The 24,558-nt window shown below is 42.1% G+C and overlaps 1 protein-coding gene across 4 annotated transcripts in view; it reads right to left on the reverse strand.

Annotated features, from left to right (window-relative positions):
* Positions 1 to 6,973: 6,973 nt before the first annotated feature.
* LOC123769456 (uncharacterized) overlaps positions 6,974 to 24,558 on the reverse strand; it is an 88,682-nt gene continuing 71,097 nt past the window's right edge. For all 4 annotated transcript variants that reach the window (XM_045760565.2, XM_045760566.2, XM_045760563.2 and 1 more), the window contains one exon: positions 6,974 to 24,362. In XM_045760565.2, the coding sequence (XP_045616521.2) occupies positions 8,548 to 24,362 (15,815 nt within the window). In that variant the 3' untranslated portion in view covers positions 6,974 to 8,547. The remainder of the gene's footprint in view (positions 24,363 to 24,558) is intronic.

Here is a 24,558-nt window from a genome sequence, read left to right on the forward strand (position 1 = left end):
GAGCCATCACCAGTATCAATAGAAGATACTGGAGATCTGTGGAGGAGCGACTGCACCCTGCGTGACGGGAGATGTCTCCCGTGATGGAGTACAAACCCGGCAGTATATATGTACTCCTCCCCGGGTCACGGTTGGTGGGCTATCCCGCCTCCCTGCACCATATGGCTCATCAAGATGGCGCTCTGTTGGCCCACCAAGCGAGCTGCGTCAGTTAGCAGCATCTGCCTAGTAGACCCAGAATGGTACCTTTTTCAGTCAGGAAAACCTGACTGTGTTTTAATGGCCTCTCCGGGCATACGGGCACGCTTACGGCCACGGTAGCGAGAAGTCATGTTCCTACTTATAGCAGCCAGCTTCCGCTCGCCCTTCGGGGGTGGGGGTTCCATGCCGCTGGCCCTCACGGGATTGGGGATGCTCCGACAGAACCCCCAAAGTGATAAGCCAAGAATACCAAGAATTGGAATTACCCATTAATATTATTTCTGTATAATAATTTATGGTTATTCACTAATCATTATTAGTCACCATAATTAATTATCCACTTTAATTATCTATTCATTCGTTATAATTAGCTTATGCTTCTTCATTTAAGGATTATCAATTATAATCATTTATGATTATTATTAATTAATTATTTTATGTAATAATTTATTATTATTATAAAAACAACATAAGTCCCCCACTCGGTGAGCGTTTTCTTCCAACCGCAGAAACAGCACATGCTTTTTCACCAACAGGGTTTTAAACTCATGGAACCGCCTATCCACCAAAACCGTAAATGTCAAGACTGTTGAATTTCAAAATCAAACTGGAAACAAGTATCAAGGCAAATGGGGGGGGGGGCCTTCAACAAGCCACCTGTTTCCTGTCCTTGTCGAGGCCACTAGCGTTAGTGGCCCTCAGGTAAACTCAAGTACAGTTAGGTAAGTACACATATAAACATCTACATCCTCCAAACTTCTACCTACCTAATGTTATCTGGAAATGTGACAGAAAAATTAGAAAAGGTGGAGGAGTTGCAATTCTGGTGAAGGAATAACATTTGGGCAAGAGAATTAATACTCTACAACCCTCGAGAAGTTGACATAATGGCGCTAGAGATCTGCAATCAGAATGATAAACTGATAATACTTGAGCTTCACAGATGCCTTACTTAAACTTCACCATTATAGAATCTGTGGCCTTGCCCTGAACTACATTCGATCCTATCTTAGTGATAGACACCAATATGTAGCCATTAATGATATAACCTTCCCCACTCTACCATTAACAGCAGGAGCGTAAGTAGAATTACCAAAATGTACCCAAATCCTCCTAGCATTACGTAAGTAATGAAGAAATATGATATATTTACTTTCTGTAATGTTGGTGCTGCACGTAGAACATGATCAAACCTATTTTTACGCTGAAATAATGTAATTTCATATCGAAATTAGAAGTAAAGATGTAGCAGGTGACGCCATAGGAAGTCGACGGTCCAAGCGACAAAATTGTGGAGCGACTTATCCAAGATATATGGTCGCCGGGAGAGTGTTTGCTGCCATATCAGCCTCCTGTACACAGTGATCCAGTCGTCGCACTTCTTTGCTCAAATTGTCGCAAATTTAATTATTGATATTTGAACTTCCTATGGCGTCACCTGCTACATCTTTACTTTTAATTTCGATATGAAATTAAATTATTTCAGCGTAAAAATAGGTTTGATCATGTTCTACGTGCAGCACCAACATTACAGAAAGTAAATATATCATATTTCTTCATTACTTACGTAATGCTAGGAGGATTTGGGTACATTTGGGTAATTCTACGGACCTAACATTCTTAAACCTATACTATTTTCCGGCGATACTACCTTCATCTACTCAGACCCCAACCCCCACACACTAAATAATGTTGTAAATAATGAATTAGGAAAAGTCTACTCATTTATGTCAACCAACAAACTCACACTAAACATAGAAAAGACCTACTACATTTTATTGGGACCCAAATCATCAAATGAAATTCAACTTCAGATAGACAATGTTAACATCAGCAACAAAAATGATAGAAAGTTCCTTGGCCTATACATAGGTAAGAGACTCAACTTCAGCACTCAAATACAGCACATAGCCACTAAAGTCTATAAAACTGTATACTGTACTCTCTAAAATAAGATATTATGTTCCCCAATCTGCTCTCCTCTCATTATACTACTTGCTAATCTATCCCCATCTTCGTGGTGCAGTGGTAAGACACTCACCTGGCGCTCTGCGAGCGCTTTGTCATGGGTTCGTATCCTGGCCGGGGAGGATTTACTGGGCGCAAATCCTTAACTGTAGCCTCTGTTTAACTCAACAGTAAAATGAGTACTAGGTTGTAATAACGATTCTTCGTGGCGGGAATCGTATTCCAGGGACCTGCCCAAAATGCTACACGTACTAGTGGCTGTACAAGAATGTAACAACTCTTGTATATATCTCAAAAAAAAAAAAATCTTACATATCTTATCTGTGCTTGGTGTTCAATTACTGCAAATTACCTCAAGCTCATCATCATCCAGCAAAAATCTGCTATCAGAACAATAACTAACTCTATTTTCAGACAACACACAGCCCCTCTGTTTAAATCCCTAAACAATGCTAAACATACACTCACTCCACACATTCTCTTGTGTCATTTACATGTACAAAACCTTGTTCCTAAATGCATGATCTGAAACTCTCCCTTGACAGATGTAATAGAACCCATAATCACCACACCATAAATAAATATCTAAATCTTTGCAAACATTATGCAAATAAAATGACCTAGTCTAAGGAACTCACTCCCTAACAAAGTAAAAAGCTGCCCAACCAGCCTTATTCAAAAGCAAAGCCAAAAAGTACCTAATTTCATCCTCATAGTTTCCTACCTAGTGCTTCAAACTAGCACTGTATCTTGTGCTGCTCACTTCCCCAATACTGTATATGTGCTTAAGACATGCAGCTTCACCAATGTAATCACTGCTATCAACTTATATCATAGTTGTTAGGTTGAATGCAAATTTTGCTACAATGTACCCATTAATAGTCATCAAATTATGCTACAATGTACCTGTTGATACTCCTCAAATTTTCTGTCAATGTACCTATTAATATTCTTCATATTTTGCTACAAATTATCTGCTTATTAATTTATTTATTTATATATATACAAGAAGGTACATTGGGGGTTAAGAGAGAACATGGAGTTTAAGTTGAAATTACAATCTTGTAAAGCCACTAGCATGCATAGCGTTTCGGGCAAGTCCTTAAACTAACCATAGAGCAAATCCTTAAACTAACAGAAAGTTTTAGAGAAATAAGAGTAAAATTGATAAAAAGTGTTTAACAGGTACTTTACAGCTTTTACAGATGATTTTAAGTAGGATAATTACAGTAAGATTGTCAAAAAAATTTTTTTACAGGTACATTGCAAGAATTTTTGACACAAAAGCAGATCAGAACAATACACAATAATAACAATACACAATAATGAACAAGGAATTACTTAAAATGATCTTTTAGATTAAGAACCTTTCTGAAATGCTATGCATGTTAGTGGCTTTACAAGAATGTAAAGCTGTAAAGACATCAGTGCTATGTATTCTCATAAACCCAATGTACCTTCTTGTATAAATAAATAAATATATACTGTGGTAAATATACAGCACAGTCTCTGTGGTGTAGTGGTAAGACACTCGCCTGGCGTTCCGCGAGCGCTTTGTCATGGGTTCGTATCCTGGCCGGAGAGGATTTATTGTGCGCAAATCCTTAACCTCTGCCTCTGTTTAACTCAACAGTAAAATGGGTACTTGGTTGTAACAACGATTCTTCGCAGTGGGGATCGTATTCCAGGGACCTGCCCGAAATGCTATGCGTACTAGTGGCTGTACAAGAATGTAACAATTCTTGTAAATATCTAAAAAAAAATATATATATATATATATATAAATAAATAAATAAATAAATAAATAAATTAATAAATAAATAATCATTATTGCCTATAGTCCACCAGGAACCAACACATGGACTAGAGAAGAACTAAATAACAAAAGAGAGGATCCTATAAAAATCACGAAGGAGATTATAATCAAAACAGATAAAGATAAATTTCGTTTTTGATATATGGTGAATTCAATTTGAAATCAATAGACTGGGAAGTCTATGAAGCAAGGACAGAGGACATCTGGACTGGCAAATTCATAAACATCATTTTGGAGTTTTTCATGTACAGTATCATCATGTTAAACAGGCCATGAGAGTGAGAGAAGAGCATGCTTCATCATTGCTGGATTTGATATTTACCAGGAAAGAAGGAAGATACTGTATATTTGAAATTCAGGAAAGAAGAATAAATACAGTATTTGATATTTAGCACCTTCCTCTATTGGTTAAGAGCAACCATGTCCTTTTTAAAATCAGATATGCAATGCATTATAATCTAGTTTAGATTAAGAAAAGGGAAATACAGTAGTGGAAATCAATATTTCAAGAGAGGACACTATGGAAAACTTAGCAAGTTTATTTTTATGAAAAGAAATTGAAGTTGAAGATTTTTTTTTAATTGGCTCATCTCAGATGTTAAAGTTTTCATTGACTATTACAGGGTTCAGTTTCATGAATAAAATTGCCTTATTTTTAACTTGCCTTTTAATATTAATGGTAATACTGCATTGTGATTCTCTAAATGCATTTTTCTTGAGATAAAGTCAGTGTTACCACAGGGTTCTGTATCATAGTGGTCATCACCATCTGGTCACAGCCAAAAGGTTTTGGGTTTAATTCCCATAGCAAAAGCAGCCCGTCCTCCAAAAACGGGAAGGTAAATGTAACAGCCCCATAAGTGTAATTATGTACTATATATGACAGTCAGGAATTGTACTTATTTTCACTTAGTATTAAATCGTACTGTCAAATATATTGTGAATATTTGAGTTTACCTGAAAAGCTGAATAGAACTCCATGACCTAACCTAACCTTCTACCTCAAACTACCTCAAGCCCATCATCATCCAGCAAAAATCTGCTATCAGGACAATAACTCTGCCTTCAGACAACACACAGCGCCCTTGTTCAAATCCTTAAACATGCTAAACATAAATTCACTCCATACATTCTCCTGTTTAAATTACGTTTATAAAACCCTCTTTCTAGGTGCAAACCCTGTTCTGAAACTCTTCCTGGACAGATGTAATAGATCACATGCCCACCACACCAGACATAAATATTGCTTTGATATCCCCAGAGTCAAACTTAATCTATGTAAACACTCTGCTCTAAAGTCTATGGAACTCACTCCCTAATGATTTGAAAAGCTGTCCACCTTTTGTCTTATTCAAAAATAAAACCAAAAAGTATCTAATTTCATCTTCATAGTTTTCTACCATGGGCTTTATCTTCACACTGTATCTAGTGCTACCCAATCCCCCAATATTTGTACCTAAGCCATATTACTTTAACATTGTAATCTTAGATATCATCTGATATCATGGTTGTTGTATCGAGTGCATTTTCTACTGCATTATTCGTTGAAACTTTTCCTCGAAATGACCCTCATATTGTGCTTCAGTGAACCAATGTATAACCCTGAAATGCTATCCTCATGTACTTAGTAATCCTTGTTTCTTTATTGTGTATTGTTATTATTGTGTATTATTCTGATCTGCTTTTGTGTCAAAATTTCTTCAAATTATCTGTAAATATTTTTTATTGATTTTACTGTAAATATTATACTTAAAATTATCTGTACCTGTAAAGAAAAGCTGTAAAATACCTACTAACATTTTTTATCAATTTTACTGTTAATCTATCAAAAAAAATTCTGTTAGTTTAAAGACTTGCCCGAAACGCTATGCGTGCTAGTGGCTTTACTAGAATGTTAATTCAAGTTATTTTTTATATTCTCTGTTAACCCCCAATGTAACTTCTTGTATATAAATAAATAAATAAATAAATAACCTAAGTTTTTGAAGATAAGCATTGTATTGCTTCTTAATTACAATACTACTTAACCTATAGCTATATTGATATTAGTTTTATAAAACAAATAAAAGGAAACTAAAATATTTCAGTAAATTGTAAAGTAACTCAGGTTATTTTCATTTTTTTTTATAAAATCTCTATTGTTTAATAAAACTGAAAAAGAAATTCCTGATATTTAAAACTTGTGTATAGGAAACTGACTTTAAAACTTCATCCTAAAATAAATGTAACAGCCCCATAAGTGCAATTATGTACTATGTATGGCAGTCAGGAAATGTACTTATTACACTTAGTATTAAAACGTACTGTCAATTCAGAGGATGGGTTGTAGCCAGGGTATAGAGAACGTTTTCTTTTGTCTGATGCCTCTGTTCACCTAGCAGTACATAGGTAACCAGGAGTTAGAAAGTTGTTGTTGGTTGCATCCTGGGGAAGGTTAATAGTTGGCCTAGGGGGTCTTTGATAAGCCCAACAAGTTTACTCTCTCTATGGGAAGCGATATTCTATTAATGAGATTTTGTTTCCTCTGGTGACAAGGCAGCTCATCCTCCGAAGGTTTCCCAACATAAAAAACTGCCAAATTAAAGTGTCCTCTCCTAACCTATCAGAGGATCCAAAACAGAAAATGGGACAGTACTGTATGTTACTTTTGCGAGCTGCTTCCATTTTCAAGTACAGAGTGACAATTTGTGGGCTTATGTAATGCATATGAGTGAAAAGCGATATTCTTTGTATGTGGACAGATTGGACAAGGAGTAGTTTGCTTCCTTAGTGTTTCAGGGCCAGTTGGCATACATGTTCACTTCCAGTCAGTGTGAGGTGGGAAGTGCAAGCTTATGATGATATTTTATGTGAAGCATCATAGCAATGCTCATAGCCATGCCAGTAAAATGATATGCAAATAATAAAATAAATATACAATAATAAACAAATTCAAAACATATATCTACTGTCAGCAGTAAAAAATTAGGTACTTAAGTACAGACAATGAAAAAATAAGCGAGCACTTTATTGTCGGACTAACTGTAGTATCACATTCAATTTTTTTATACATTTTGCATCTTAATAATATGAAGCACAGAAGAAGCTATCTCCAGTGTGCATATAGCAGAAAGCAACGATTCTTAGCTGAGTGAGACCATCAAAATAATAAATGAACCCAAGACTTGAATAGGCTTAACAGTAACAAAATTATAAAAATCTTAGAGAATACAGTGGCCATCCCAAAAATCACAAAGCGAATGTCATCCTTCAGGAATTACATGCTATGAGGAAGCATCAGTTCCTTGGCACTTTTTATATTGGACTCATATATAATGATGACTTTTGTGAATTTTGAAATGTATGCAGCAATTAGCAGCTATATACATACTGTATACATAAAGTGATTTGCATTAAGAGTCTGTGACTGTTAAATGAAACAATAAGTGTGCATGAAAACTGTTGATACACATGGAGCTGTGCAAGCAGAAATGTGTGTTTTTGTATACAGTACATGTGCTTGTGCATGTTTGTGTCTGGATTCAGTGTTGTTCCAAGAGTAGGAGTATTATTTTCCCAGGGCACTTAAACAGACTCAGGATCAATAAATTTAAATTTATTGCCTTGTCTCAAGCTTGGGTATTATAGTGGCCATCGTTGTTGTGAACACTTGAAGGTGGCGAGACACCACTCCTCGCCTCCCAGCTGACTTATGGCACCAACAAACTTGCAGCTTGACTCTCGCCAAGCTCCAACACAAAGTAAAAGTCATCTAACACAATCAGTTTCTCTAATAAATAAATAATACATCCATAGAAGAAAAAGTATTAAACTTCATATTTATATAAACTGTATTTTCATTTAAAAATGCTTTAAATGCATAAATGCACATATCTTTCAACATAAAAACACATAAATTAAACAACCAAGCACCATTTTGAGAAAAAAGCTATAGCCCAGTGTGGTAAGAAAACTGAGGTCTGGGCTGGGCCACAGGCTGAGTCAGTAGGTCACAACATGCCGGGGGCCAAGCCGTCTGTCTTGGGCCTAATATGGCCGGGGACAGAGGCTCACTGAACAGCCACCATCTATTGTTGCTCGTTGAGAGATGTCCCTGATCTTAACGAGTAAGAACAGATCAGTGGCGCTGCCAGTAACTACACTATGTTACTACAGTACTTAATTCTAGAGTGAACAAAATATATCCCTTTCAATGACTAAGCCATAATTAATATAAAAGCATGTATTGTCATCTTTTGATTAGAAAAATCTATTCTTAGTCAAGATTATATAAAAATAGGAAGTGAGCTTGTGATGTCATTCTTTAACAATGTCTATGATCAAATAATAAACAGCTTTCTTAGTAGCTGACTAGTTAAACTAAAATTTCTTTCTTAATTCATCACAGTTTGAAGCTTTTATTGTATATACACCGGAGTAGGTCATAAGGCAGTAAAAATCACAGGTTAAAATGAGCATTGCTGTGCATAAAAAAGAAAGACCCTTTTGGTCTCCAGGAGATAAAAAATAGTAAATTTTAATATTATAAGGAATGTCAAGTCCTCTATGCTTTAGCATCTCGATCACTCAACTATCGGAAGATAGAATTTGTGATCTTTTCCACTATGTGCAGGTTTGTAAGTAGATGCTCTGGTCTCAAGAAGGGAGGCTGGGCAGGGCGTAACAATCTGCCACTCACCCCGTCTAGTTATAGTCGCATCATGCCAAGGGTCATACTCAGAGTGAAAGGTGATTGATGAGGAGTTACCACGACCTCGGGCCACTCGCTGCTCAGTCCGACTGGTGCTGCTGCTGGACACTCGCCGCTGCTCACTCTGCTGCTGGTGATTTGCAGACCATTTACGATACTCTTCTTGGGTCCCCCCTACTGTGTGGGAGGAGTGGGTTGTTCCATGCACTGTGTCTGTCTTGCTGCTGCCACGAAGATCGAGGGCATCAGCCTGACGAAGAGATGATGCCATCTCTCGTGTGGAGGCTGTTGATTCTAATTTTTTATCTAGACTAATTTGACTATTGGAGGCCGATTTCTGAACTCCACTGGTGCGTGTTCTAGTTTCCATTACACTTACATCTTCACCAAGGGAAAAGGAGGACTGGTTGTGCCGAGGGCGACCTGAAGGTGTAGTGGGAGAAGTTCCTGGCTGAGGAGATCTTGCCTTTAATGTCTGACCATTTGATGATCCTTGAGTTGTAACAGTACTTGAAGATTCAATCTTAGCTTCAGCAGAAGATATCTTCCGCTGTTCTGAGGTACTCTTTACACTTGTGGCTCTAGACTCTACTCTTGAGGCTGACTTAGTCTCTCGGCTTTCTTTGGTAATGACCCTTGTAACTTTTCGACCATCAGCAGTGTATGACTCAATTGTCTGTACATCTCTTTGTGAACCCGAGTCAATTTTATCTGAGCTGGACTTTTGAACAGATTTTGTTTCCTCTGTTTTAGTGGCCACTGTTTCTCCGGATTTTAGTACAACTGTATCTCTCCGGCTCTTTGTGCTGCTTGCTGCTGCAGCAGTGACTTTAGTTTCTTTAACCTCTGCCTTTCCATTGGTAATGCTGCTGTCCCTTCTGGACCCAGTGAATTCCCCCTCTAACGTTAGACTGTCCCCATGCTTTGTCGGAGAAACTCTATCACCTTTACCTGGAGAAGTGCGACCTCGTCCTTCAAAGTCACCTTCCATTTTGAGATTATCTGGATAACGTTTTTGTGGAAGACGTTCACCAGCTCCTGGGCTTTTTGCACTACCTGTACCTTCAAAGTCACCCTCTGATTTGAGGTTATCTGGATACCTCTTCTGTGTAAATCGGTCACCTACTCCTGGGCTCTCTTTTGGTTTCGCCTCAAAACTACCTTCCATTTTTAGATTGTCTGGATATCGTTTTTGAGGAAGTCGCTCACCCACTCCTGGGCTATCCTTGGAGCGCCCATCAATGTCACCCTCTAGTCTGAGGTTGTCTGGATGTCTCTTTTGTGGAAGACGGTCACCTTTTCCAGGAGAGCCTTTCCTTCTGCCTTCAAAGTCACCTTCCATTTTAAGGTTGTCATCATATTTATATGGTGATGGCCGTTCTCCCGTGCCTGGTGAGCCTTTTGGTCGTCCATCAAAAGTGCCACTAACTGAAAGATTGTCTTTTGGTTTCTTCACTTCTGCCCTGTCTCCTTTGATTGGGCTAACTTCAGGTGAGTGATTATAGAATTCACCCTCAATCTTTAAGTTGTCCTGATGTTTCGTTATTTGTGCTCTTTCTCCTTTCACTCTGAAAGTTTCATTTCTCTTTACTCCATCTTTAGTAGGAGTACTTGTTCTCTGGAACCCTTCAAATTTTCCCTCCATCTTCAGATTATCTTCATGTTTCCTAATTTCAACACGTTCTCCTTTGAATGTTGATGCACTCTTTCTTCTTCCCTCAAAGTTACCTTCCATCTTCAAATGGTCTTCATGCTTCTTGATTGCCACCCGTTCACCTTTTGTGATAATAGTAGATTCCTTTGAGACATCCAGTGTCCCTTCCATTTTCAAGTGATCTTCTTGTTTCTTAATTACAGCTCTTTCACCCTTTACAACTGAAGTCTTGCGAGCTCCATCAAATTCTCCTTCTTGTTTAAGGTTGTCCTTTGGTTTCTTTACATCTGCTCTTTCACCTTTTCCAAAAGTGGCAGACTTTCTACGGCCCTCAAATTTCCCTTCCATTTTAAGTGAGTCTTCATGCTTTTTAATAACAGCTCTCTCTCCCTTCATTACTGAAGTCTTCTTTTCAATACTCAAGTCTCCTTCCATCTTCAAATTATCTCGTTGCTTCTTGATTTCAGCTCTCTCACCTTTTTGTACAATAGCCGTTTCCTTCTTTCCTTCAAACTCACCCTCAGTTTTCAGGTGATCTTGCTGTTTTTTTATTTCAGCTCTCTCTCCCTTTGTTGCCATTTCTTTTTTAGTGATGATCATATCTCCTTCAAGTTTCAGAGAATCTTCATGTTTTTGTACAGTTACCCTTTCACCTTTAGTAGCATATGATGTTTTTGTGATTTCCAGCTCTCCTTCCATTTTAAGATTGTCAGCATGCTTAGAAATTTGTGCTCTCTCACCCCTAATTGCTGCCTCATCTTTAACAAAGGTCATGTCACCCTCCATGCGGAGATTGTCAGTGTGTCTCGTAACATCAGCTCGTTCACCTTTAGTAGCTGCAGACTTCCTCCATCCTTCAAAGCTCCCTTCCATTTTTAATGAATCTTCATGTCTCTTAATTGTAGCCCGTTCACCTTTCAGAGGGCTTTCAAGAGGTTTTCCTTCAAATGTACCTTCCATTTTAAGATTGTCTGGGTACTTCTTAATAGAAGCACGTTCTCCGTGAGGAGCTTCCTCGGTTGGTTTTCCCTCAAATTCTCCATCTGTGCGTAGATGATCAGGATGGTGGACAACAGGAGCTCGCTCTCCCCTTACTGGAGCTTTATCATGATGACGTCCAGTAAACTCTCCCTCCATGTGTAGGTTGTCATCATATTTCTTAATTTCAGCTCGAACTCCCTTATGAATTTTATATTCTTCTCTTTGGAGGGTGTCATGATGATATGTGCCTTCAATGGTAAGGTTGTCAGCATGCTTTACTGTTTGGGCTCGCTGTACCTGATGGAGCTGATAATCATCACTAAATTGTGTCTTGCCCATAAATTCTCCTTCCTGTCTTAGGGTATCAGATTGGCGATGAACCTCACTGCGAATACCAGAAACTACTGGATAATCAAAGTGTGTGCTTGACTGACCAGTCCATTCACCTTCCATATGCAGATTATCTTCGTGACGTTTTATTTGTGCTCTTTCTCCATGCACAGTCTCTTCATCTTTTGGGCGACCACTAAAGTCACCTTCTGGCCTCAGATGATCAGGATGCCTCTTGACTGGAGCACGTTCACCATGTGGAGCATCCCCTGGTGTAGGAGCATAGAAATCCCCAGTCATTCTAAGATTGTCAGGATGTTTTTTGACAGGTGCTCTCTCTCCCTTGGTAACTTGCTCGTACTCCTTACCAATAAACTCTCCTTCCATACGTAAGTTGTCTTCACGACGAACAACATCAACCCTTTCTCCACGAATGATTCTGTACTCATCTTCCTTCCCATGGAATTTCCCTGTCATTCGAAGGTTATCATCATGTTTTTTAATTGGAGCCCGTTCGCCTCGTGGAGCATCTTCAGGTGATGGTGCATAGAAATCACCATCCATATGAAGGTTATCAGGATGTTTCTTAACTGGAGCCCTCTCAGCATAAGGAGCATCTTCTCTAGGCTTTCCTTCAAAGTCACCAACCATCCTCAAATTGTCAGGATGCTTTTTCACAGGAGCACGGTCTCCTTTTGGAGCATCTTCTGGTAATGGTGCATAGAAATCTCCATCCATACGAAGGTTATCAGGATGTTTTGTGACAGGGGCTCTCAGTGCATATGGTGCGTCTTCACGTGGCTTCCCTTCAAAGTCACCAGCCATCTTAAGGTTATCAGGATGTTTCTTGACAGGAGCACGTTCTCCTCTTGGAGCGTCTCCCGGTGTTGGAGCATAGAAATCTCCATCCATACGAAGATTGTCAGGATGTTTTGTGACAGGGGCTCTCTGTGCATATGGCGCATCTTCACGTGGCTTTCCTTCAAAGTCACCAGCCATCTTAAGGTTATCAGGATGTTTCTTGACTGGAGCACGTTCTCCTCTTGGAGCCTCTCCAGGTGTTGGTGCATAGAAATCTCCATCCATACGAAGATTGTCAGGATGTTTCTTTACGGGAGCTCTTGCTGCATAAGGTGCATCTTCTCGAGGCTTTCCTTCAAAGTCTCCAATCATCTTAAGGTTGTCAGGATGCTTCTTCACAGGAGCACGTTCTCCTCTTGGAGCTTCTCCAGGTGTTGGAGCATAGAAATCTCCATCCATATGAAGATTGTCAGGATGTTTTGTAACAGGGGCTCTTTGTGCATACGGTGCATCTTCTCGAGGTTTTCCTTCAAAGTCACCAGCCATCTTAAGGTTATCAGGATGTTTCTTGACTGGAGCACGTTCTCCTCTTGGAGCCTCTCCAGGTGTTGGAGCATAGAAATCTCCATCCATACGAAGATTGTCTGGATGTTTTGTGACAGGGGCTCTCTGTGCATAGGGAGCATCTTCACGTGGCTTTCCTTCAAAGTCACCAGCCATCTTAAGGTTATCAGGATGTTTCTTGACTGGAGCACGTTCTCCTCTTGGAGCCTCTCCAGGTGCTGGAGCATAGAAATCTCCATCCATACGAAGATTGTCTGGATGTTTTGTGACAGGGGCTCTCTGTGCATATGGTGCATCTTCACGTGGCTTTCCTTCAAAGTCACCAGCCATCTTAAGGTTATCAGGATGTTTCTTGACTGGAGCACGTTCTCCTCTTGGGGCATCTTCAGGTGATGGTGCATAGAAATCACCATCCATACGAAGATTATCTGGATGTCTTTTGACAGGAGCCCTTTCTGCATGTGGTGCATCTTCATATATTTTTCCAGTAAACTCACCAACCATTCGAAGATTGTCTTCGTATTTTCTAACTGTTGCCCTCTCACCAATTGTTACCTGCTCATGTTCTTTTCCAATAAATTCTCCTTCCATGCGCAAGTTGTCTTCTCTTCGAACGACTTGCACTCTTTCTCCTCGAGTAATTGTGTGTTCTTCTTTTCCTTGGAATTCTCCTGTCATGTGCAGATTGTCAGCTTGTCGCTTTACTGGAGCTCGTTCACCACGTGGAGCTTCTTCAGGTATAGGAGCAATAAAATCACCTTCCATGCGCAGATTGTCAGGATGTTTCTTTACGGGAGCTCTTGTTGCATAGGGTGCATCTTCACGAGGCTTTCCTTCAAAGTCACCAGCCATCTTAAGGTTATCGGGATGCTTCTTGACTGGCGCACGTTCTCCTCTTGGAGCCTCTCCAGGTGTTGGAGCATAGAAATCTCCATCCATATGAAGATTGTCAGGATGTTTTGTAACAGGGGCTCTTTGTGCATACGGTGCATCTTCCCGAGGCTTTCCTTCAAAGTCACCTGCCATCTTAAGGTTATCAGGATGTTTCTTGACTGGAGCACGTTCTCCTCTTGGAGCCTCTCCAGGTGTTGGAGCATAGAAATCTCCATCCATACGAAGGTTATCAGGATGTTTTGTGACAGGGGCTCTCTGTGCATATGGTGCATCTTCACGTGGCTTTCCTTCAAAGTCACCAGCCATCTTAAGGTTATCAGGATGTTTCTTGACTGGAGCACGTTCTCCTCTTGGAGCCTCTCCAGGTGTTGGAGCATAGAAATCTCCATCCATATGAAGATTGTCTGGATGTTTTGTGACAGGGGCTCTTTGTGCATACGGTGCATCTTCCCGAGGCTTTCCTTCAAAGTCACCTGCCATCTTAAGGTTATCAGGATGTTTCTTGACTGGAGCACGTTCTCCTCTTGGAGCCTCTCCAGGTGTTGGAGCATAGAAATCTCCATCCATACGAAGGTTATCAGGATGTTTTGTGACAGGGGCTCTCTGTGCATATGGTGCATCTTCACGTGGCTTTCCTTCAAAGTCACCAGCCATCTTAAGGTTATCAGGATGTTTCTTGACTGGAGCACGTTCTCCTCTTGGAGCCTCTCCAGGTGTTGGAGCATAGAAATCTCCATCCATACGAAGATTGTCTGGATGTTTTGTGACAGGGGCTCTCTGTGCAAACGGTGCATCTTCCCGAGGCTTTCCTTCAAAGTCACCAGCCATTTTAAGGTTATCAGGATGTTTCTTGACTGGAGCACGTTCTCCTCTTGGAGCCTCTCCTGGTGTTGGGGCATAGAAGTCTCCATCCATACGAAGATTGTCTGGATGTTTTGTGACAGGGGCTCTCTGTGCATATGGTGCATCTTCCCGAGGTTTTCCTTCAAAGTCACCAGCCATCTTAAGGTTATCAGGATGTTTCTTGACTGGAGCACGTTCTCCTCTTGGAGCCTCTCCAGGTGTTGGAGCATAGAAATCTCCATCCATACGAAGGTTATCAGGATGTTTTGTGACAGGGGCTCTCTGTGCATATGGTGCATCTTCACGTGGCTTTCCTTCAAAGTCACCAGCCATCTTAAGGTTATCAGGATGTTTCTTGACTGGAGCACGTTCTCCTCTTGGAGCCTCTTCAGGTGTTGGGGCATAGAAATCTCCATCCATACGAAGATTATCAGGATGTTTTGTGACAGGGGCTCTCTGTGCATATGGTGCATCTTCCCGAGGTTTTCCTTCAAACTCACCAGCCATCTTAAGGTTATCAGGATGTTTCTTGACTGGAGCACGTTCTCCTCTTGGAGCCTCTCCAGGTGTTGGAGCATAGAAATCTCCATCCATACGAAGATTGTCTGGATGTTTTGTGACAGGGGCTCTCTGTGCATATGGTGCATCTTCCCGTGGCTTTCCTTCAAAGTCACCAGCCATCTTAAGGTTATCAGGATGTTTCTTTACTGGAGCACGTTCTCCTCTTGGGGCATCTTCAGGTGATGGTGCATAGAAATCCCCATCCATACGAAGATTATCTGGATGTCTTTTGACAGGAGCTCTTTCTGCATGTGGTGCATCTTCATATGTTTTCCCAGTAAACTCGCCAACCATTCGAAGATTGTCTTCATGTTTTCGAATTGTTGCTCTCTCACCAATTGTTACCTGCTCATGTTCTTTTCCAATAAATTCTCCTTCCATGCGCAAGTTGTCTTCTCTTCGAACGACTTGCACTCTTTCTCCTCGAGTAATTTTGTGTTCTTCTTTTCCTTGGAATTCTCCTGTCATGTGCAGATTGTCAGCTTGTCGCTTTACTGGAGCTCGTTCACCACGTGGAGCTTCTTCAGGTATAGGAGCAATGAAATCACCTTCCATGCGCAGATTGTCAGGATGTTTCTTTACAGGAGCTCTTGCTGCATGGGGTGCATCTTCACGTGGCTTTCCTTCAAAGTCACCAGCCATCTTTAGGTTATCGGGATGTTTCTTGACTGGAGCACGCTCTCCTCTTGGAGCCTCTTCAGGTGTTGGAGCATAGAAATCTCCATCCATACGAAGATTATCTGGATGTTTTGTGACAGGGGCTCTCTGTGCATACGGTGCATCTTCCCGAGGCTTTCCTTCAAAGTCACCTGCCATCTTAAGGTTATCAAGATGTTTCTTGACTGGAGCACGCTCTCCTCTTGGAGCCTCTCCAGGTGTTGGAGCATAGAAATCTCCATCCATACGAAGATTGTCGGGATGTTTTGTGACAGGGGCTCTCTGTGCATAGGGAGCATCTTCACGTGGCTTTCCTTCAAAATCACCAGCCATCTTAAGGTTATCAGGATGTTTCTTGACTGGAGCACGTTCTCCTCTTGGAGCCTCTCCAGGTGTTGGAGCATAGAAATCTCCATCCATACGAAGATTGTCAGGATGTTTTGTGACAGGGGCTTTCTGTGCATATGGTGCATCTTCACGTGGCTTTCCTTCAAAGTCACCAGCCATCTTAAGGTTATCAGGATGTTTCTTGACTGGAGCACGTTCTCCTCTTGGGGCATCTTCAGGTGATGGTGCATAGAAATCCCCATCCATACGAAGATTATCTGGATGTCTTTTGACAGGAGCTCTTTCTGCATGTGGTGCATCTTCATATGTTTTCCCAGTAAACTCACCAACCATTCGAAGATTGTCTTCATGTTTTCGAATTGTTGCTCTCTCACCAATTGTTACCTGCTCATGTTCTTTTCCAATAAATTCTCCTTCCATGCGCAAGTTGTCTTCTCTTCGAACGACTTGCACTCTTTCTCCTCGAGTGATTGTGTGTTCTTCTTTTCCTTGGAATTCTCCTGTCATGTGCAGATTGTCAGCTTGTCGCTTTACTGGAGCTCGTTCACCACGTGGAGCTTCTTCAGGTATAGGAGCAATGAAATCACCTTCCATGCGCAGATTGTCAGGATGTTTCTTTACAGGAGCTCTTGCTGCATGGGGTGCATCTTCACGTGGCTTTCCTTCAAAGTCACCAGCCATCTTAAGATTATCGGGATGTTTCTTGACTGGAGCACGCTCTCCTCTTGGAGCCTCTTCATGTGTTGGAGCATAGAAATCTCCATCCATACGAAGATTGTCAGGATGTTTTGTGACAGGGGCTCTCTGTGCATACGGTGCATCTTCCCGAGGCTTTCCTTCAAAGTCACCTGCCATCTTAAGGTTATCAGGATGTTTCTTGACTGGAGCACGCTCTCCTCTTGGAGCCTCTCCAGGTGTTGGAGCATAGAAATCTCCATCCATACGAAGATTGTCGGGATGTTTTGTGACAGGGGCTCTCTGTGCATAGGGAGCATCTTCACGTGGCTTTCCTTCAAAATCACCAGCCATCTTAAGGTTATCGGGATGTTTCTTGACTGGTGCACGTTCTCCTCTTGGAGCCTCTCCAGGTGTTGGAGCATAGAAATCTCCATCCATACGAAGATTGTCAGGATGTTTTGTGACAGGGGCTCTCTGTGCATAGGGAGCATCTTCACGTGGCTTTCCTTCAAAATCACCAGCCATCTTAAGGTTATCGGGATGCTTCTTGACAGGAGCACGTTCTCCTCTTGGAGCCTCTCCAGGTGTTGGAGCATAGAAATCTCCATCCATACGAAGGTTGTCAGGATGTTTTGTGACAGGGGCTCTCTGTACAAATGGTGCATCTTCCCGGGGCTTTCCTTCAAAGTCACCAGCCATCTTAAGGTTATCAGGATGTTTCTTGACTGGAGCACGTTCTCCTCTTGGAGCCTCTCCAGGTGTTGGAGCATAGAAATCTCCATCCATACGAAGATTGTCAGGATGTTTTGTGACAGGGGCTCTCTGTGCATAGGGAGCATCTTCACGTGGCTTTCCTTCAAAGTCACCAGCCATCTTTAGGTTATCAGGATGCTTCTTGACAGGAGCACGTTCTCCTCTTGGAGCCTCTCCAGGTGTTGGAGCATAGAAATCTCCATCCATACGAAGGTTGTCTGGATGTTTTGTGACAGGGGCTCTCTGTGCATAGGGAGCATCTTCACGTGGCTTTCCTTCAAAGTCACCAGCCATCTTAAGGTTATCAGGATGTTTCTTAACTGGAGCACGTTCTCCTCTTGGAGCCTCTCCAGGTGTTGGAGCATAGAAATCTCCATCCATACGAAGATTGTCTGGATGTTTTGTGACAGGGGCTCTCTGTGCATATGGTGCATCTTCACGTGGCTTTCCTTCAAAGTCACCAGCCATCTTAAGGTTATCAGGATGTTTCTTGACTGGAGCACGTTCTCCTCTTGGAGCCTCTCCAGGTGTTGGAGCATAGAAATCTCCATCCATACGAAGATTGTCTGGATGTTTTGTGACAGGGGCTCTCTGTGCATAGGGAGCATCTTCACGTGGCTTTCCTTCAAAATCACCAGCCATCTTTAGGTTATCGGGATGTTTCTTGACAGGAGCACGTTCTCCTCTTGGAGCCTCTCCAGGTATTGGAGCATAGAAGTCTCCATCCATACGAAGATTGTCTGGATGTTTTGTGACAGGGGCTCTCTGTGCATATGGTGCATCTTCACGTGGCTTTCCTTCAAAGTCACCAGCCATCTTAAGGTTATCAGGATGTTTCTTGACTGGAGCACGTTCTCCTCTTGGAGCCTCTCCAGGTGTTGGTGCATAGAAATCTCCATCCATACGAAGATTGTCAGGATGTTTCTTTACGGGAGCTCTTGCTGCATAAGGTGCATCTTCTCGAGGCTTTCCTTCAAAGTCTCCAATCATCTTAAGGTTGTCAGGATGCTTCTTCACAGGAGCACGTTCTCCTCTTGGAGCTTCTCCAGGTGTTGGAGCATAGAAATCTCCATCCATATGAAGATTGTCAGGATGTTTTGTAACAGGGGCTCTTTGTGCATACGGTGCATCTTCTCGAGGTTTTCCTTCAAAGTCACCAGCCATCTTAAGGTTATCAGGATGTTTCTTGACTGGAGCACGTTCTCCTCTTGGAGCCTCTCCAGGTGTTGGAGCATAGAAATCTCCATCCATACGAAGATTGTCAGGATGTTTTGTGACAGGGGCTCTCTGTGCATAGGGAGCATCTTCACGTGGCTTTCCTTCAAAGTCACCAGCCATCTTTAGGTTATCGGGATGTTTCTTCACTGGAGCACGTTCTCCTCTTGGGGCATCTTCAGGTGATGGTGCATAGAAATCACCATCCATACGAAGATTATCTGGATGTCTTTTGACAGGAGCCCTTTCTGCATGTGGCGCATCTTCATATGTTTTTCCAGTAAACTCACCAACCATTCGAAGATTGTCTTCATGTTTTCTAACTGTTGCTCTCTCACCAATTGTTACCTGCTCATGTTCTTTTCCAATAAATTCTCCTTCCATGCGCAAGTTGTCTTCTCTTCGAACTACTTGCACTCTTTCTCCTCGAGTAATTGTGTGTTCTTCTTTCCCTTGGAATTCTCCTGTCATGTGCAGATTGTCAGCTTGTCGCTTTACTGGAGCTCGTTCACCACGTGGAGCTTCTTCAGGTATAGGAGCAATGAAATCACCTTCCATGCGCAGATTGTCAGGATGTTTCTTTACGGGAGCTCTTGCTGCATAGGGTGCATCTTCTCGAGGCTTTCCTTCAAAGTCACCAGCCATCTTAAGGTTATCGGGATGTTTCTTGACTGGAGCACGCTCTCCTCTTGGAGCCTCTCCAGGTGTTGGAGCATAGAAATCTCCATCCATACGAAGATTGTCTGGATGTTTTGTGACAGGGGCTCTCTGTGCATATGGTGCATCTTCCCGAGGCTTTCCTTCAAAGTCACCAGCCATCTTAAGGTTATCTGGATGTTTCTTGACTGGAGCACGTTCTCCCCTTGGAGCCTCTCCAGGTGTTGGAGCATAGAAATCTCCATCCATACGAAGATTGTCTGGATGTTTTGTGACAGGGGCTCTCTGTGCATATGGGGCATCTTCACGTGGCTTTCCTTCAAAGTCACCAGCCATCTTAAGGTTATCTGGATGTTTCTTGACTGGAGCACGTTCTCCCCTTGGAGCCTCTCCAGGTGTTGGAGCATAGAAATCTCCATCCATACGAAGATTGTCTGGATGTTTTGTGACAGGGGCTCTCTGTGCATATGGGGCATCTTCACGTGGCTTTCCTTCAAAGTCACCAGCCATCTTAAGGTTATCTGGATGTTTTTTGACTGGAGCACGTTCTCCCCTTGGAGCCTCTCCAGGTGTTGGAGCATAGAAATCTCCATCCATACGAAGATTGTCTGGATGTTTTGTGACAGGGGCTCTCTGTGCATATGGGGCATCTTCACGTGGCTTTCCTTCAAAGTCACCAGCCATCTTAAGGTTATCAGGATGTTTCTTGACTGGAGCACGTTCTCCTCTTGGGGCATCTTCAGGTGATGGTGCATAGAAATCACCATCCATACGTAGATTATCTGGATGTCTTTTGACAGGAGCCCTTTCTGCATGTGGTGCATCTTCGTATGTTTTTCCAGTAAACTCACCAACCATACGAAGATTGTCTTCATGTTTTCTAACTGTTGCCCTCTCACCAATTGTTACCTGCTCATGTTCTTTTCCAATAAATTCTCCTTCCATGCGCAAGTTGTCTTCTCTTCGAATGACTTGCACTCTTTCTCCTCGAGTAATTGTGTGTTCTTCTTTTCCTTGGAATTCTCCTGTCATGTGCAGGTTGTCAGCTTGTCTCTTTACTGGAGCTCGTTCACCACGTGGAGCTTCTTCAGGTATAGGAGCAATGAAATCACCTTCCATGCGCAGATTGTCAGGATGTTTCTTTACTGGAGCTCTTGCTGCATGGGGTGCATCTTCACGTGGCTTTCCTTCAAAGTCACCAGCCATCTTTAGGTTATCGGGATGTTTCTTGACTGGCGCACGTTCTCCTCTTGGAGCCTCTCCAGGTGTTGGAGCATAGAAATCTCCATCCATACGAAGATTGTCAGGATGTTTTGTGACAGGGGCTCTCTGTGCATACGGTGCATCTTCTCGAGGCTTTCCTTCAAAGTCACCAGCCATTTTAAGGTTATCTGGATGCTTCTTGACAGGAGCACGTTCTCCTCTTGGAGCCTCTCCAGGTGATGGAGCATAAAAATCTCCATCCATACGAAGATTATCAGGATGCTTTGTGACAGGAGCCCTCTGTGCATAGGGGGCATCTTCACGTGGCTTTCCTTCAAAGTCACCAGCCATCTTAAGATTATCAGGATGTTTCTTGACTGGAGCACGTTCTCCTCTTGGAGCCTCTCCAGGTATTGGAGCATAGAAATCTCCATCCATACGAAGATTGTCAGGATGTTTTTTGACAGGAGCTCTCTGTGCATACGGTGCATCTTCACGTGGCTTTCCTTCAAAGTCACCAGCCATTTTAAGGTTATCTGGATGCTTCTTGACAGGAGCACGTTCTCCTCTTGGAGCCTCTCCAGGTATTGGAGCATAGAAATCTCCATCCATACGAAGATTATCAGGATGTTTTGTGACAGGGGCTCTCTGTGCATAGGGAGCATCTTCACGTGGCTTTCCTTCAAAGTCACCAGCCATCTTAAGATTATCAGGATGTTTCTTGACTGGAGCACGTTCTCCTCTTGGAACCTCTCCAGGTGATGGAGCATAGAAGTCTCCATCCATACGAAGATTGTCAGGATGTTTTGTGACAGGAGCTCTCTGTGCATAGGGGACATCTTCATGTGGTTTTCCAGTAAACTCACCTACCATACGAAGATTGTCTTCATGTTTCTTTATTACTGCTCTTTCACCAATTGTTATCTGCTCATGTTCCTTTCCAGTGAATTCTCCTTCCATGCGCAAGTTGTCTTCTCGTCGAACTACCTGCATTCTCTCTCCATAAATAATTTTGTGTTCCTCCTCTTTTCCTTGGAATTCACCTGTCATGCGCAAATTGTCTTTTTGCCTTTTAACAGGGGCACGTTCTCCTTTTGGGGCATCTTCATGTGATGGTGCATAGAAATCACCATCCATATGAAGATTATCTGGATGTTTTTTGATGGGAGCCCTTTCTGCATGTGGCACTTCTTGACGAGGTTTCCCAGTGAAGTCTCCAACCATATGAAGGTTGTCCTCATGTTTTTTTATTTTTGCTCTTTCACCAATTGTTATCTGCTCATGTTCTTTTCCAGTGAATTCTCCTTCCATGTGCAAGTTGTCTTCTCGTCGAACCACTTGTACTCTTTCTCCTCGAATAAATGTATGTTCTTCTTCTTTTCCTTGGAATTCTCCTGTCATGTGCAGATTGTCAGTTTGTCGTTTAACGGGGGCTCGTTCCCCACGTGGAGCTTTTTCAGGTGTAGGAGCAGTGAAGTCACCTTCCATGTGCAGATTATCAGGATGTTTCTTAACTGGAGCTCTCTGTGCATAGGGAGCATCTTCACGTGGCTTTCCTTCAAAATCACCAGCCATTTTAAGGTTATCGGGATGTCTCTTGATTGGAGCACGTTCTCCTCTTGGAGCCTCTCCAGGTTTTGGAGCATAGAAGTCACCATCCATATGAAGGTTATCAGGATGTTTCTTGACAGGGGCTCTCTGTGCAAAGGGGGCATCTTCACGTGGCTTTCCTGCAAAGTCTCCCACCATCTTAAGATTGTCAGGATGCCTTTTGATAGGTGCCCTCTCTCCATGTGGTACATCTTCCTTTGGTTTACTAGCAAAGTCTCCATCCATTTTTAGATTGTCTGGATGCCTCTTTACAGATACTCTTTCACCCATTGTTACCTGTTCATACTCCTTGCCAGTGAATTCTCCTTCCATGTGTAGATTGTCTTCATGACGCACAACTTTAACTCTTTCACCTTTGATAATTCTATACTCTTCTTCTTTTCCCTGGAAATCACCAGTCATGCGTAAATTGTCAGGATGTCTTTTGATTGGTGCTCTCTCTCCATGTGGAACGTCTTCTTGTGGTTTGCCCATGAAGTCTCCTGATAGTTTAATATTGTCAGGATATTTCTTTATTGGTTCTCTGACTCCTGTAGGGGCTTTTTCATGTTCGGGGGCCATGAAATCACCCTGCATTCGTAAATTGTCTTCATGTTTTACCACATGTGTTCTTTCTCCCTGGAATTTCTGATAATCATATTCTTTTCCTGTGAAGCTGCCCTCCATTCGTAAAGAATCCTCATGTCGTTTAATTTCAGCTCTTTCACCTTTGAATATCACCTGCTCCTTTCTTGATACATCGAATTCCCCTTCCATATGCAGCTGATCTTCATGACGAACTACCTTGGCTCGCTCTCCTCTGATTGGTGTAGTGTCACTTGGTTTTCCTTCAAAATCTCCCTGGAGTTTAAGATTATCTGGATGTTTTTTGGTTTTGACTCGTTCTCCTTTAACTGGACTACGGCCTCTTGGTTTGGATTCAAAATCTCCCTCCATCTTAAGGTTGTCAGGATGCTTCTTGATTGCAGCGCGTTCTCCCCTGGGCTGAAACTCAGGCGATCGACCTAAGAAATCTCCTTCTACCTTTAGATTATCAGGGTGCTTCTTGGGAGATACACGTTCACCCTTTGTGGGGCTTTTACTTCGATCTGTACCTTCAAAGGTTCCTTCCATCTTGAGATTGTCAGGGTGGCGTTTTGGCACTGAGCGCTCTCCTTTTACTGGGCTACGACTTCTAGACCGACCTGTAAATTCTCCCTCCATGCGCAGATTGTCAGGATATCTTTTGATTTGTTGTCTGTCAGTCACTGGTATTTCTCCAGCTGGTCGAGGTTCAAAGTCACCAGACAGTTTCAGATTATCAGGATAACGTTTAATCCCTGCTCGTTCTCCAGCTGGAGCTTCATCAGTTGGCTTCCCTTCAAAGTCACCTTCCAGCTTAAGATTATCTGGGTATTTCTTCATTGGTGCCCTCTCACCAAGAGGGGCACCTTCTATTGGTTTACCTTCAAATGATCCCTCTAGAGTTAGGTTGTCTGGGTGACGTTTGGCAGGTGCTCTATCACCTTTCATCACCAAAGATTCCCTAGTCTTCCCCTCAAATAATCCTTCCATCTTCAAGTTATCTTCATGCCGGGTAATATGAGACTTTTCAGACTGCTGGTATGCCTTGTACTCCTCACTGGATCGGTTCATATACATCTCTCCTTCTAGTTTGGTCCATGTCTTCTTACGTTGTAATTTAGGTCTATCCCCAGATTTCTCATAGTATTCAGATTGAGAAGAGGACATCATAGTTTCCATTTCACCGTCAATCTTAATATTATCTTCGTGTATAAGACGTTCTGTATGGGAAAATGAATCGTATTTCTGGTATGTCTCCTTGCTAGATGTGACACTGTTGAACTCACCATCAAGTTTTAGAGAATCTTTGTAATGCCTGGTCTCTGCTCTGTCACCCTGGACAACATTGTAGTTGTTTTTATGAGTGCTGACACCTACAATATAAAAGAAAGTATTGTTATTAGTTAATGGGATGAGAAAAACTAGCCATAGACATTTAATTTAGTAATGTAGTGTCTATATATGTAAAGCATAAATTTACACACAAAAGACATGTTAATTTGTAAGTCAGATTTAATTATGTATTTATGTAAAATGTTTCTTCTCAAGTTTAAATATATACGAGTACTA

The sequence above is a fragment of the Procambarus clarkii genome, chromosome 63, assembly GCF_040958095.1.
Source record: "Procambarus clarkii isolate CNS0578487 chromosome 63, FALCON_Pclarkii_2.0, whole genome shotgun sequence".
Taxonomy (NCBI): Eukaryota; Metazoa; Arthropoda; class Malacostraca; order Decapoda; family Cambaridae; genus Procambarus; species Procambarus clarkii.